Source organism: Castor canadensis, chromosome 4, assembly GCF_047511655.1.
Source record: "Castor canadensis chromosome 4, mCasCan1.hap1v2, whole genome shotgun sequence".
Lineage (NCBI taxonomy): Eukaryota > Metazoa > Chordata > Mammalia > Rodentia > Castoridae > Castor > Castor canadensis.
The window spans coordinates 127953876-127969763 of NC_133389.1; the positions used below are offsets into that span (position 1 = coordinate 127953876).

A 15888-nucleotide genomic window follows, 5' to 3' on the forward strand; every position below is an offset into this window, starting at 1 on the left:
AGATAACTTTTATGCGTCTATGGGTATTTCTGAGGAGTTGTGTTTTTGTTTTCAATAAATCTTTTATTTTAGAAAACTATTATTTACAGAAAGTAGAAAAGACAGCACAGAGAGTTCTTATTAACTCCTTAACCAGATTTGATTCCCCTAATGTTTTCTTCATATATTACTGTGGTACTTCTAGAGGTAATTTCTTTTGTTCAATGGAATAAACAGAGGTGTGATTTTTTTTTTTAAGGAGACTATACTGAAGGAAATGCTCGTATGTCTAAGTTCTGATATGCTTTCTTCTCCCTATTCAAAACTTCTACAACTCTCTTCCTCAATTACTATGAATAAAATGTCCACAGTCTTATCTAAGGCCAGTCCCTCCACTTGAGCACTAAACTCCATCCTCACTTAAAGACCTCATTCCTGCAAGTCCCTTTTCTCTGCAGTGACAAATATGATGTGATATTTCTATCCTACATCCTTTTCCAGCTTAGACAGCTCACTGTTCCCTTAAGCTATACTCCAAGAAAGAGCTGTCTTACAATGTCTCCACTTTTGGTTCTTCTCTTTCTTTCTTCCATCTACTCTAATCACACAGTTGTTCCTGTCACTTTACTGAGGTTACTCTTATCAAAGTCTTCATATTTCTAAATCTAACAGTAAATGCTGAATTCCCATTTTATTCTATCAAAAATATGACTATATTTTACCCTAATTTTGGAACATTCTTTTTCTACTCCACTACCAGAACTCAATTTTCCTCACTGGCTGCTGAATCTTAGCCTCCCATGCCACACCCTCCCCTTTTCTTAAACACTGGAGTGCCCAAAAGCCTTGTGCTCACTTTTCTTCTCTGTGCTAATTTTAATATAGAAGTAAAACTAAATAACATGGAAATTACAGACTGCAAGACAAAATGGAAGTATTATAAACATTGACAATGTAAAAATAATAGTTATATTACTAGGAGATGGAAAAGAGAAGGAAAGAAGGGGGAATGAATGTTATCTCCTTTCACAGGGGGAATCTAAAAATAATTCTAAATTGCTAATGTTTTGTTTTCTCTATATAAATATTTAATGTAAGAGAAGTCTTTAAGAAACAATCTCATGATCAAAAAATGAAAATTAGAATATTAAACATATTAAATTACACATATACACATATGCTAATGTTCAGCAACTGGTTTTTCTTCTATTAAGTAAATTTAAATTCAATCTTTTTAAAATTAAAATGGCATGTGTATTAGTAAGGAATTAATCACAACATAATAGAAACCATTCTATTTTAAGCAGAAAAAGATTAGGACAAGGAATTAGATAAGGACTTGAGGGTAAGTCTCTAAAAATGACTCCTCGAACACGGCAAAACTGGTCAGACACTTTCCAAAGGCTGGCTCCAAACACACATTAGCTATTGCTAATATTGTTGGATCGTTACTGTCTCTCAAAATCTCATGTGTTAAAGACTTGTTCCCCAAGATACTGCTAAGAGGCAGTGGAACCTTTGAGAGGTGGGGCCTTGTAGGAAGTCCTTTAGGTCATTGTGAGTGTGCCCCAGAAGGGGACTGTAGAACTCCAGTCTTTTTCCTTTTTCTCTTCGATCCATGGCTCCAACAGACTGGAAACTCCAAAACTGTGAGCCAAAATAAACCTACCTTCTTTATAAGTTTTATCTCACATGTTTTGTTAATAGTGACAGAAAGTTGACTAACACAGCTATAATTCGGGGATTACAGAATTGTGTTTGTTCAATTCAAACCATCAAAATGGATGCCTTGAATAGTACCACCTCTCTTCATTTAACTCAGTATCAAATCCAGGAAATGAAAGTATATTTGATTTAGCAGAATTTGGTTGGTGAAACCTAAAATCATACCTAGAATTCTAGTTGCAAAGAATTCTGAGAACTGTACTTTTTTTTTAGCTTTGTTAACTATAAAAAATATACAGCTCATGTATGAAAATGGAAAAATGAGACCTGGTGGAACTATTCTAAGAATGAGGGGAAGAGTTGATAAAGGAGAATGATGGAAAGAGTGAACGGAACTAAGATATAGTTTAAGTACTTTTGTAAATGTCACAAAATGTACCCCTAGTACAATAAAGATATGATAGTAAAAAAAGAAAAATGTGTCTCCAAAATAGATGTCAAATCATTCTATTTCTATGTCCACTATTACAATATACCCCAACCACCTTTTCCATCTCACATCTGGACTACTGTCTCCCTGCTCTGTAAATAAAACCTAAATACCTTATCATGGTCTATAATGTTCCACAAGATATATATTCTTTATCCTACATCTCTGACTAATCTCTTACCCTTCTCCTCATTGATCGTTAGATGCTCTGAGCACAGAAGAAATATAGAAGTACAGAATTTGCTCCCATTTTTTGTGTCCTTATTCAATTGTCACCTTATTAGAAATGACCAACCTATTTAAAATAACATCAACCTCTAATAACTCCTATCTTTACCTTCCTCAACAGCATCAGATACCATGTCAATTAAAACCATGAGATACCATTACACTTTCACCAGAATTACTCCAAGTTAAAAGACTCACCCAAACAATTTTTAAATAGGAGAAATAGCAAGGCCCCACTGGTTTATGCCTATAATCCTAGCTACTTTGGAGGCAGAAATCAGGTGGATTGTGTTCAAAGTCAGTTCCAGGAAAATAGTGCACAAGACCCTATCTTGAAAATACCCAACACACCCAAAAAAAGGCCTGGTAGAGTGGCTCAAGTGGTAGAGCACCTGAATGGTAAGCATGAGACCTTGAGTTCAAGCCCCATTGCCTCCACAAAAAAAAAAAATGGAGAAATAAAGTCAAAAGCTTACCCTTTCTGACTGGATGCTAAATGTAAAGCTACAGTAATCAAGATGGTGATGTACTGGCATAAAAAGCTGACACTCAAGTGATGAATGGAATAAATGGAACAGAATACAAAGACCTAGAAACAGACTTACATATACATAACCATTTCGTTTTCCAAAAAGGAAGCAGTTTAATAAAGAAAACTCTGCTCAGTGAATTTGAAAAACTTTCAAAACAAACTAAACAAAGATTAACTTCAACTGTACACAAAAATTCAAGATGGAACAGAGACCAAAATAAAAAATAAACAAGCTTACAGAGAAAAACAAAGAATATTTTTGTGACCTAAAGGTACGTAAACGTTTCTTAGACAATCACAGAATGCAAAAACCATAAAAAGAAAAAAAAAAATACTAGTCTTCATTAAAATTAGAAGCATTTATTTATCAAAAGATACTACCATGGGACTGAAGACATGACTCAAGTGGAAGAGTGCTTGCCTAGCAAGCATAAGGCCCTGAGTCCTGAGTTCAATCCCCAGTTCTGCCAAAAAACAGAAAAAGGAAGATACTACTATGAAAATGAAGATGCGAACAGCAGACCTGAAAAAAAAAATTTGACAAAGGACTGGTATGCAGGATGTGTAAGAAACTGGTACAACTCAACAGTTGCCAGACAACCCAAGTTTTAAAAAAGGCAAAAGATCTGAAAATATATTTCACAAAAAAATAAGGTTAAAAAGTGCTCATTTTTTTATTAGTCATCAAAGAAATGCAAATTAAAACCATAGTCAGAGGCAATTACAATTTAAAAGACTGACAACAGCAAAGGATATGGCATAACTAAACCTTTTATAAATTACTGATGACAATGTAAAGTAGTCTATCTATTTTGTAAAGCAATTTGGTAATTTCCTGAAAAGTTTAAACACTGATCTGTCACATGATTCATTATATACTTCTAGGTAGTAACCTAAGAGAAATGAAAGCATGTGTCCAAACAAAGATTAATCCATACTAACTTTATTTGTGATAACTAATATCTGGAAATAAGTCAAATGCCTATTAATAGATGAATAGATATACTATAAAATAATGTAACATTACTCCACAATGAAAAAGCATTATCTATTGATCATATAACATGAATGTTATGGTTTAAATATATCTCCAGTAACCATGTATTAGAAACTTAGTTCAGTTAATGGTATTTGGAGGTGGATCTCTTGGGAGCTACTTAGGATTAGATGAGGTCATGAGGTTGGGCTTCTCATGACGCAACTAATAGCTTTGTAAGGTGAGGAAGAGAGACCCAAATTAGCAAGCTTGCTCTGCCTTATTATTATTGGGACTCTGTAGAATTCCTCTAACCAAGAAGGCCCTCATTGGATTTGGCAACTTGACTTTGGACCGTCTAGCCTCTAGAACCCTGAGCTAAATAAATCTCTTTTCTTTAGCACATAGCCTGTGGTATTTAGTTATAGCAATACAAAACAGACTAAGATAAATGAGAAATCTTACATTATGTGGTATGAAAGGAAGCCAGGCAAATGTACATAACTGTATGATTCCATTTACATAAAATTCTGGAAAATACAAACAAACCTACAGTAATAAAAGGCAGGTCAATAGTTGAAAGGAATTACAAATGGGTATGAAGCAACTTTTGAGAGCTTGTTTGGAGGTTCTAGCAAGGGAGTGCAGCTAATCTCATACCCTTGACCAGAGAACAGTCTTCTTCTATTGGGGATAATCATCCTCATTGACTGAGTGAGTGCCCAGCTTCAGGAGGGATGCACATGGAGCAATGAAGGAGGAAGGGCACACCCACCTAGCCAGCCAGGTCAGCCAAATCAACCCTGGCGATCAATGGGGTGATAGATGTCGCAGCCAGATTGCCTTCAGATCCAATGAAGCAACTTGGAGCGATAGGTATGTTCACTATCGTCACTGTGGTGATGCTTTCATGAGTGTGTATGTAACATACATACATATATATATGTATATATATATATATATGTGTATATATATAAATATATATATATACACATATGTTAAGACATCAAATTGTATATTATATGTATTTCTTAAAACTAAGATATGCTATTAAATAAAAAGAGGAATTTCTTCCTAAAAGTTTTGTAGGTTGTTTTCATCCTAATTTTAAAAACTTATAAAACATTAATAAAATGCTTTTAATAATGACACATTCTGTCATCAGTGTTTTAATTTTTTGGTGGCACTGGGATTTGAATTCAGGGCTTCAGCAGGCTTGAGCCAAGCCTCTAGCATGGTTCAATGTTTTAATAAATGAAACATAAAAAATGACTTACAGCAACTAATGTATTTAAAGTAATTGATATATTACCTGGCCACATCCAGGGGCAGTGCATAGAAAGGGTTTGTCATCACTCATATTCCACAGGTCCTTATGTTGCCTACAATAAAACACAAAGAAATGGTGTTATATATGTACATATATATAATACACACACACACTTTTTTTTTTTGATGCAAGGTTTCACTTTGTAGCCCAAGCGGACCTCAAACTCAAGATCCCCTTGCCTCTATGTCCCCAGTGTTGGGATTTGTGCTAACATGCCTGGCATACAGTATATATTTTTAAGTAAATAATATTTAAATATAAATCTCAAGATTTGATTTCCTCTGAGCTTACTAACTTTTCTGAGTATGAAATAAAACACTTCTGCTGACATTTTAACCCAACCTTCCACCTTATTATTATGACAGTAGACAAATATATGTAACATGCAGAATTTACACCATAGAAAAAAAGGTTAGGAACACTGCTATTAGAGGAAATTTGCTCATTAGAGGAAATTTGCTATTAGAGGAAATTTGCTCATTTCACCATTTCCTATTCAAGAGGAATGGTGAAATGAGCAAATTTCATTCACTCAAAAACTTAAATGAGCAAATACTAAGCAGTCTTTCAAGGTTCATACTGTAAAGTTATGGAAATAGTGCAGCAAGATTTCTGCCTCCAGTCCTAAATTCTTGTAGAATATTTTTATCTACTGTCTAAACATGTCTATTTTGATATTCCTCCAAAGCATCATTTGTCTAAAAAAAAGAAAATCTCTTAAATATCTTCTTAAAGTTAGCCCTTTTTTCATGTGTATAAAATGCTATGGAAGACTCTTCAAAGGGAAACACAAAAATAAAAGAGAAACAGGTCTTGGCCTATGGGGCTGTCTTCTACCAGTAAAGGAGATAACATGGTACAGTCCATGAGGGATAGGTTCTAGGTCTCCTTCCAGATATTGATGCCCAAGTCCTTTATATAAAGTGGTGTAGCATTTGCAAATAATGCAAGCAATCCTTTTGTGTATTTGAAATCATTGTTAGATTACTTCTACTACCTGATACAACGGAAATGCTATGTAAAATAGTTGTGTTTTTGTTTTGTTTTACTGTATTATTTAGGTCTCTGGTTGATTGAATTAGAGGGTGCCTCTTTATTTCTAACTCTGATCTCTTTCTAAATCTGTTTCTTTCTTTTTGTTAGTGGTATAACTAGAATCAAATCCTAATATTCTGAGTCAACGTTCAAAGCTCTTTGCCAGTACTTTATGCTGTTTGCTCCTAATGCGTCAAAACTTTTGATAAAAGATTGATATTCCTTTTTAGGAAATCCATGCTGGTTCACAGTATAAACACTGCTTTATGTTTTAAGCATGTAATCAATGATCTTTGAGAATATAAAAGGGATCTAGGTAGTCATAATTTGTCTTATTTATAAAATTTGTGAAATATGTAAACAAAATTTTGATTGCTTTATCCATTGTAAACAGCCTATGAAGCGCATGACACTGTACTAATAGGTATAGGATGACATTTGGGGAAAAACTGGTCTATATCTCTTGGTATCTAGTACACAGGAAAAGCTTGGAAGTCACCACTTCAGTCCCACAATAATGTAAAAAAGCTAAACAAACTGAAAATCAACTCTTATAAACAGAAGAGAATTAGGATCGAAGAACAAACTACTGCCCTGAAAAGAAGAGACAAGGGCAGATACTACTAAGAGTCAAGTTTATTGGAACGAGAAGCCTGCGGAAGGAGCCAGTACTGGATAGAAACTGTAACTGACTTATTGCCGGAGTCTCAGTGTAGACTAGTTTGAGAAGTGAAAATTCCTGGAGCACACCTGCAATCTCAGTACTAGGGAGGACAAGGCAGAAAGATCATGAGTTCTACGCTAGCCTGAGCATTACTTATAGACAATGAGGCACTGTCTCAAAAATAAGGGGGTTGTAAATTTAGTGGTGAGCACTTGCCCAGCATGTACAAGGCCCTGGTTAAATCCCTAGCACTGCAAACAAAAACAAAAGCAAAACAAAACAAAAAACCTTACAGTTTTGTCTTCTTTCTAGAAATTATATAGTATCTGTATTTGATTTAATTGTTCTCTAACATCTAATTATAGAAAAAAGGTGTATGACCAAAAAAATTTAGGAAGTGCTGAAATGTATTTTTTGTAGGACTTTTCAGAGCCTTAATATGCTCTAGTGAAATGTCTAGTACACCCAGAATATGGCATTTTGATCACAGTTATTTTCTATTTCAATACTTTTTTCAAAGAACATCACCTTGGACTAGTATTATCTAGAACTCATTTAAGAAGAAATCATAACCTTAAAAGCATGTTTATCATAGTTATGTATTTTTCATACTTTAACTTGATAATAAAAAAACAGTGAGTATTAGCTAAATTAGACACTAATAAGTGGATTTTTACTTATGGGAAAAACACTGAAATATTTATCTAGTAGAAAGAAACCTAAGAAAATTTCTATAACCTAAAATATGAAAAATGGTGGAAAAACTAACTATTGTGCGCACATACCTGGCAGAATTCACATGTAACTTGAATTTCATAAGTTGGACAACCTATCACATCCTCCTTTTCATGGCAAGGATACTGAAAAACAAAATGGTTTCAATACTGTTAAAGATAACTTTAATTCTCCCACAACTTTACCGTTTGCTTATTTGATATTAGCTTAAAGGCAAGTACAGCATATTGAAACTAGCCAGGTCAGTGCCCCATTTTTAAACTCTGCCAATACTTCATCTTATTTCACTGAAACCTATCTAGTGGTAAATAAATTATATCCTTATCCAAATTAGTCAATAATGCATAGAGGAAAATTGTATTTTTCATAATTTTGCTTATAAATGTGGTTTTGAGACCATCTTAGAAAAACTGGGTAATTCTTGTGCAGAAATGTGTAACTGGCTATAGTTCTGGAGTAAAGGTCAACCGTGGATAAGAGACAGGAAGAAGAAAGTTTCTTCCCCTTCCCTATACAAACCTGTATCTTGTAGGGCTCCATTTCTCCATTCACACCCACCTTTTCATTGCTGCCTGGGAGGAGTGGGAAAAGAACACTAGAAGAATCCAAAGGAAATCTGTGATAGTCATGGTTTTGTTGTTACCAGAAGAATATGAGCTCAGTGAAGGCAATGAACTTATCTTAGGGTTAACTGCCTAAAACTGTTAAATTCAAGAATCATTAGCTATATATAGACACAAAGATGAAAAATAACAACAAACAGTTGTCTTCCTGAACTTGAAAAACTTTAGGCCAGCAGAGTGGCTCAAAGTGGCAATAGTGCCTACCTAGCAAGTGTGAGGGTCTGAGTTCAAACTTCAGTGCCGCCAAAAAAAGAAGAGAGAGAAAAAGAGAAAGAAACTTTTAGTCTACCAGAAGAAAGGAGAATATAGAAGTATAACTTCGATTAATTTGTAACAATATAAAGAAACTAAAATACTGTAGGAATACAAGCTGGACTCGGTGGCATGTGCCTATACTTCTAAAATACTCGGGAGGCTGAGGCAGGAGGATTGTTGAGCCCAGGAGTTTGAGGCTAGCCTCGGTAACACAGGGAAACTCTAAAAAAGCAAAAATAATAAAACAAACAAAAAAACTATTGAAAGTACAGAAGTAGGATAAGGACCTGATAGTTCTAGAGGAACTACTGAGGGACTTATCCCTTGCAATGTCTTGCTAACCTTCTCTTCTCTCCCACCACAACCTTTCTTGCTACACTGCAAACTAAGTTCCTTAAGTACACAGCCTATTTCCTAGCCACTCACACAAATTCCTGTTCCCTTATTATCATTTTCTAATACCTTGCTGAGGTAGCTATAAATGTTAACAGTTCAAGCACCTTGAGACATAAATGATAACAATTCTTCTGGGAAGCTTAAGTGTTATCTCTGATAATCAAACTGAGTCTCAAGCCTCTACATTCTGGATTATCTTCTTTTCACAGCAAGAGTGAAATATGCTCATAACAGAAGCTTGCAAGGAGGCTTTGTTACACTATACATTGTTGGAGAAGTAAATGGCTACAGATAGAAAGTGTTAATAAGCCATCTACAACCTACACTGCTATGAAAATTATTATCATAAAAAGTACCCAAGATGGTTGTAGGTAAATTTTTAAAGAGGTCAGCTTGGTATTCTTATTTCTCTTAACTTTTTAAACACTCTGTTACCTTCCTTTCTCTCATGATCTAGTGGCCTCAGAAGTCCCCCTTTCTTCTATCAAAAATATCAGAGTGTCTACTTTGTGCCTGGCATTATGCTAGATGCTAGGGATGTAGTGATAAATTAAGATCAGTACCTTCCTTCATGGAGCTTCCAGGATAGTGATGGTGCTTATTTAGACTTGCCAATCAAGCATCTAATTCAGACCAATCTTGTCCTTCGACTCCTAACTAAAAATCAAAACAACTCCTGAATCCTTCAAAGACAAACCTGATTATCTACCTAGCAAACCTTACTAGTTTCAACTATTTAGTTTTGAGAGATAAAATCTGAGCTGCCTTTTCTTTCTAATCTCACCTCCTGCTAAGTGCTATATTTAACAGTACTGCCTGCCACGCTATCAATTTGTACATTCTCTTCCCTCTATCTGAAATATATCTTCCCAGGTGAATGTCTGCCTTCTTTATATAATTAAGGCAAAGTTCAAATAACACTTTCTTTACCACACCTTTCCCATCACCCAAATTGAAACAGTCTTTTACGAGGCTTTCTGTGTTGTGTATGCTTTGCTTATAGCACCCATATTAGGTTTTGGAATATAATGTACTTCATGATCTGCATACTTTATCCATTGCATCTCAAATACACTTTAAAGAATCATAGCATAGCAAAATTGACTCAAAGCATGGTTGTGTCACTCTTGTGCAAAGTTGTAAACCAATTTGAGCTCCAATTTCCCTAACTAAAAAATAGGGGTAACAGCACTTACCTACCTCACAAAATTGTTGCACACACTACAAATACGACATGCAATGCACCTAGTACAATGCTAAGCACATATGAACACCTGATAAAATGGCAGCTGCAACTGTGACTACTATTATAATAGTATAAGGGTGTCTAGTATCCTCTTATCTACACAGGATCTCACTTGATTACATCAAGAACAAAGTGATGGTGAGCTATTAACCCAAAAGAAACCACAACTTGGGGAGAGGGAGGGATGCCAGTGGTTCATACTTATAATCTCAGCTACTCAAGAAGTAGGGATCAGGAAGATTGTGGCTCTAAGCCAGCCCAGGCAAATGATTCCTGAGACCCTATCTTGAAAATACACAACACAAATGAGGACTAGCAGAATGGCACAAACAGTAAGAGTGCCTGCCTAGCAGCATAAGGCCTTCAGTTCAAACCCCAGTACTGTCAAAAACAAACAAACAAAAAAACAAAAAACCTACAACTTGCAAAAGTTTAAGTTCACATTTACTCCTTACATAAGTAAAAACTCTGGATCCTCAAAAAAGGCTCCAACCCTCTATGCTCTAAAATTTTATTTTATTTTAGAGACTAAAATTATTTAATCAGAATATGCAAAATAATTTAAAATTTTTATATGGTTACAAAAGGTTTTGTATTTCTTTTATTATTATTATTTGTTTATTCATATGTGCATATGTTGTTTGGGGCATTTCTCCCCCCATCCCCTGGCCCCCTCCCTCTCCCCCCCCAGTCCCCCTTGCTTCCAGGAAGAATCTGTTCTGCCCTTATCTCTTAATTTTGTTGAAGAGAAAGTATAAGCAATAATAAGAAAGACAAAGCATTTTTGCTAGGTGAGATAAGGACAGAGAAATTCCTAGCATTGCTTCCATGTACAAATGTGTTACATCCCAAGTTGATTCATCTCTAACTGACCTTTTCACTAGTTCCTGATCCCCTTCTCATGTTAACCTCTGTCACTTTAAGGTTTCTGTATGAGTTCCTCTGCGGTGGGGACATCAAATACTATCATGTTTTGGGTTTCTTATCTATCCCCATACCTCCTGTGTGTGCTCTCCCCTTATCGTGTGACCCAACTCCAACCACACTGCTGTATTTGCCCTACATCTAAAGTCCACATATGAGGGAGAACATACAATTTCAGGTCTTCTGAGCCTGGCTAACCTCATTCAGAATTATGTTCTCCAGTTCCATCCATTTACTTGCTAATGATAAGATTTCATTCTTCTTCATGGCTGAGTAAAATTCCATTGTGTATAAATACTACATTTTCTTAATCCATTCATCAGTAGTGGGGCATCTTGGCTGTTTCCATAACTTGGCTATTGTGAATCGCTTTGTAATAAACATGGGTGTGCAGGTGCCTCTGGAGTAACCTGTGTTGCATTCCTTTGGGTATATCCCCAGGAGTGGAATTGCTGGATCATATGGCAGATCTATGTTTAGATTTTTAAGAAGCCTCCAAATTTTTTTCCAGAGTGGTTGCACTAGCTTGCATTCCCACCATATGCTCTAAAATTTTAAAGGAATAGATGGTATTAAATACCTTCATCTTTTTAACTGGGAAAGGGTGATCAGATGATTTTCATTAAAGAGACTAGACAACTAAATTTGGATAATTTAAAGTTCAAGTATTATGAAAGATCCAAAACATGACTATCACATTTCTTAGAAAACTATAAATACTGTCATTCCAATGCTGGCGAAGACACCAGTGCCTTGTGTAGAGGACAGAGATTAGCTACACCAGGTATCAGAGAACAAAGATAGTTACTCTAAGATTCTTTAATGTTTACAAGGTGTTGAGGCCTTGGTGTGTGAGGTAGAAAACAGAACACTAATCCTGCAGCTTCTAAAAATATAGCAAAATGCCATCTGTATACAGCAGCACCAGAAGAAACACGCTGGTATTTTTTAAAGCACAGTTTCCATCTGACCTTGAGTGATACATCACTTTTCAACCAATCACTATGAAGTTTGGTAAATGGAATAATAGTATTTTTACTATTTATTTTTATTATTTATTTTTATTTTGAGAATAAATTGAAAATATTGTTTAAAAATAAGATCAATGACTTGCCTACAATAAGCACTCAAATGGCAGCTGTTGCTATTCCTTTAAAAACACAGTAAGAGTTAGAGATAGCTTAGAGGATCAAAGTGACACTACCTCCTAAAGGCTTAACAGAGGCGCTGCTTACCCAGACTAGCAATAACTCAGAAAGGCAGTACTTTATGCAAACTTACCTAATGAAAACATACAGTAGGGCTAGTGGCATAGCTCAAGTGGTAGAGTGCCTGCCTAGCAAGCATGAAGCCCTGACTTCAAGTCTCAGTACCAAATATATTTTCAAGTGAAAAGATTTCACAACCATAGAGAAATAATTTTTCCATACTGAGCACTCCCTAACACTTTTCTAAGTAATTTACATATCCTATGTACTTGTTCTCTAAAAACTCCACAAGGAGTGCTTTAATCATCTCAATTCTACTGAGGAAGAAACTGTGGTTTGTGTTAGGCAAGGCCTCATGATCTTAAGTAGAGCTAGAGCTATGCTGTATTAACCAATACTACTACCACTAGAGTAAACTGATGAAGTATCTTAATTTGTAAGCATGAAGTAAACTGAGGGTTAAAGCAAAATGCCTAAAAAGCAAAATGCTAAAAATGAAGTGCTTTACCAGTGTATATGTGTGACATCCTTGGAGAATAAAACAAAGAAGAAAATCAGAAATAAATCCATTTAAGAAAGAAACAATCTTTAACTTCATGGGTAGCTATGAAGCAATCACTTCAAAGGCATACTGCTGTTAATATGTCTTAGCTCTCAAATATTTAGAATGCCTTGTGAGCAAAAAATATTAGCTAGACTAAACTGCTGAAAATGTAAAATCCCAAAATCAGATTATCTTCCTATGTTCTTTCTTAAAATAAGAATTTGAGGGCTGGGTATGGTGGCTCATGCCTGTAATCCTTGCTACTCAGGAGGCAGAGAGCAAGAAGATCTCTACCAGGCCAGCCTGGGCAAAATAATTAGTGGACACCATCTGAACAAACAAGCTGGGCATGGTAGTACATGCCTAAAATTCTGGTTACACAGGAGGCAGAGACAGGATTGCAGCCTGAGGCCAGCCCGGGGCAAAAAAAAAAAATGCCAATGCCCTATCTTAAAAATAACAAAAGTTTCTGGAGGTATGGCTTAAAGTGGTAGAGCGTCTGCCTAGCAAGCACAAGGCCTTAAGATCCCCAGTATCACCGAAAACAGACAAAAAACCCACAAAAAGCTTAAAGTCCAAAGTGACAAAAGCATTCTTAAATGTATACACTATCTTGAAAACCACTGACACACACTACAACATGGGCAATTTTCAAAATACTTAGGCTAAGTGAAAGATCTCCAACCCTCCCCCCTGCAGATTTATACAAAATTTTAGAAAATAAAAACTAATCTATAAGTGATGGAAAACAATCAGTGGTTACCTAGGGACAGGAGTAGAAGGAGTGAGAGGGGAAAACTACAAAGGGGCACAAGGAAGGGTGATAAATAATACCTTGATTGTGGTGATAGTTTCATGGATATATACACTAAGTCATTCTTAGCAAGCTGTATACTTTAGATATGTGCAATTTATTGCTGGTCAATTATACCTCAAAAAGTTGCTTTAAACAGTCTTTCTTCTTCTTCTTCTTTTTATGATACTGGGGTTTGAACTTAAGGCTTCATGCTTGCTAGATAGGTGCTCTACCACTTGAGTCACTGCCAGCCCAATCTTGATCTTTCTTAAGAAATGTAAATCCATAAAGTGTGAACTTCAAGGCTTGTGAAACAACAGCTGCATGAAGTTAGAGAGTCATAACGGCCTAGTGACCATCACAAATGGTACCTGATAATTAGTGAGTGAAACTCACTTTTTGTCTCTCCTCTTACCCTACCAAGTTCTAGATTTTTCATTTCCCACCCTATCAAAGGTACTTCTAACTTCTAGTTTGAAATGGCAACTTTCTCTTTCTTGCAGTGGATTCATGAAGTACCTCAGGATTGGATTTCTTACCATGTACCTCAATGGGTTCCAGATTTAGTAATCCTAACTATTCACCACCCTACAAATAAGGAGACTAAAGTAAAAAAATAAATAAATAAAAATAAGGGGGTGGGGTGGGGGGTGGAGCATAACATCTCTCCTGCTATACTGTGGCCCTACCAGGTGTTATTTTTCTATTCTATACCTACCAAATATTTAGATTCTACACCCACCAAATATTCAAATTTTTTGGTGGTACTGGGGTCTGAACTCAGGGCCTTGCACTTGCTCGGTAAGCACTCTATAGAAATTTCATGTAAACCATGATTTCAAAATAATAGTAGAGAAACTTGTATAGTTACCAGACAGACAGATCCAGTATCAAAAGGAATCACATATAACAAGAAAAATTAATAGTAAAGAAAAAACTTTTAAGGAAAGATGAATAGAGTTGTGAGAAATTAACTGGCAAAACATTTCTTATTAGTTAAAATTAACATAATAGCTAAGTCTCCAGGAAACAAAAACAGAAGTATCTGCATGGGAGACAGCTCAGTCAGGCTTTTGGGGTGCAGCCCAGGGTAGAATGTCTGAGACTGGGTGGGGTAAGAAAGATGTAATGGGAGGATGAGGGTAGGAATGAGGGTTGGGCTGAAAGGAAGGTGGTCAGTCCTGCATGGGATGTTGGGAATCTGAGTTGATGAGGGAAGGTTTCTGTGTGGAGGAGGAGACATCCTGATATATAATGTCAACCAGTGTCCAAGTGGGCCGAGGTGCACACACATAAGGTAAGGGATAGGGGTGCACTAACCTGGTATAGGGAATAAGGGCCCAAGCTGGATGACAACAACTTGGTGGGGAGAAGAGGGCCTGGTGGTAACAGGTGATTAATTATACACATATGAGTATTAATCAAATAAGTAAATATATCAAGAATGTGCTGGGTGAAAGTGAATTCACACTACAGGTAAAAGTCATTATAAATATAGGATAAACCTTAGTATTAAATGAGATCTGGAGATACTGGCATGAACTCATGGCTTTCGACATAGACACAAAGATAAAGAAATAAAGACACTCAAGTATGTGTGTGTGTGTATACTTATGCCAAAGATACAGAACATGAGTCTATTCATGAAGATACACTAGAGAATCCTCAAGTGATGAAATTTTGTAAAAATAGCTATCCAAGTCATTAAACTAGAGGAAAGATGGAAGAAGTCTCTGGAAAAGATCAGAAAGATACAATAAATAACTCCCACATGAGATACTAGACTGAAACCTTTTGCTATAAGGGACATTATTGGAACAAGGGGTAAAACTGAAACATCACTTGCATAGTAGAGGGCAGCAATATAGCAATATTAATGGCCCAACTTTCATAGTTGTATTATGGTTTGCAAGAGAATGTCTTGTAGAAAATAAAGAATTTGGGAGTAATGGGGCATCATCCTGGGAACTGACTCTTAAAAAGTTTGGAACTAAAAAGAAAAAAAAAGTAAATAAAAAAGGAAAAAACTTACAGGAGTTTAAGTTGTGCACAAACACACACTACACAATAATATGTATTACGTAATTAGCATCACATGGTTTCTAGTACTATTCATCAGCCAAACATTGTTATATATACTTACTCTAACAATTCTGGTTTTGGTTTAAAATTTTCATGTTATGAAATAGATCAAAGACCACAAGGATATTAGCAAACAGAATCATACTACGGTAGAACAACTTACAAATCTAGGGTGATACC

General features: G+C 35.7%; 1 protein-coding gene across 1 annotated transcript in view; it reads right to left on the reverse strand.

Moving 5' to 3' along the window:
• Atf2 (activating transcription factor 2) overlaps positions 1-15888 on the reverse strand; it is an 83658-nt gene that overhangs the window by 52163 nt on the left and 15607 nt on the right. The window contains exons 3-4 of the mRNA XM_074071139.1: positions 7685-7759; positions 5183-5252 (exon numbers count right to left, since the gene is read on the reverse strand). Of these exons, the coding sequence (XP_073927240.1) occupies positions 5183-5252; positions 7685-7716 (102 nt within the window). The 5' untranslated portion in view covers positions 7717-7759. The remainder of the gene's footprint in view (positions 1-5182; positions 5253-7684; positions 7760-15888) is intronic.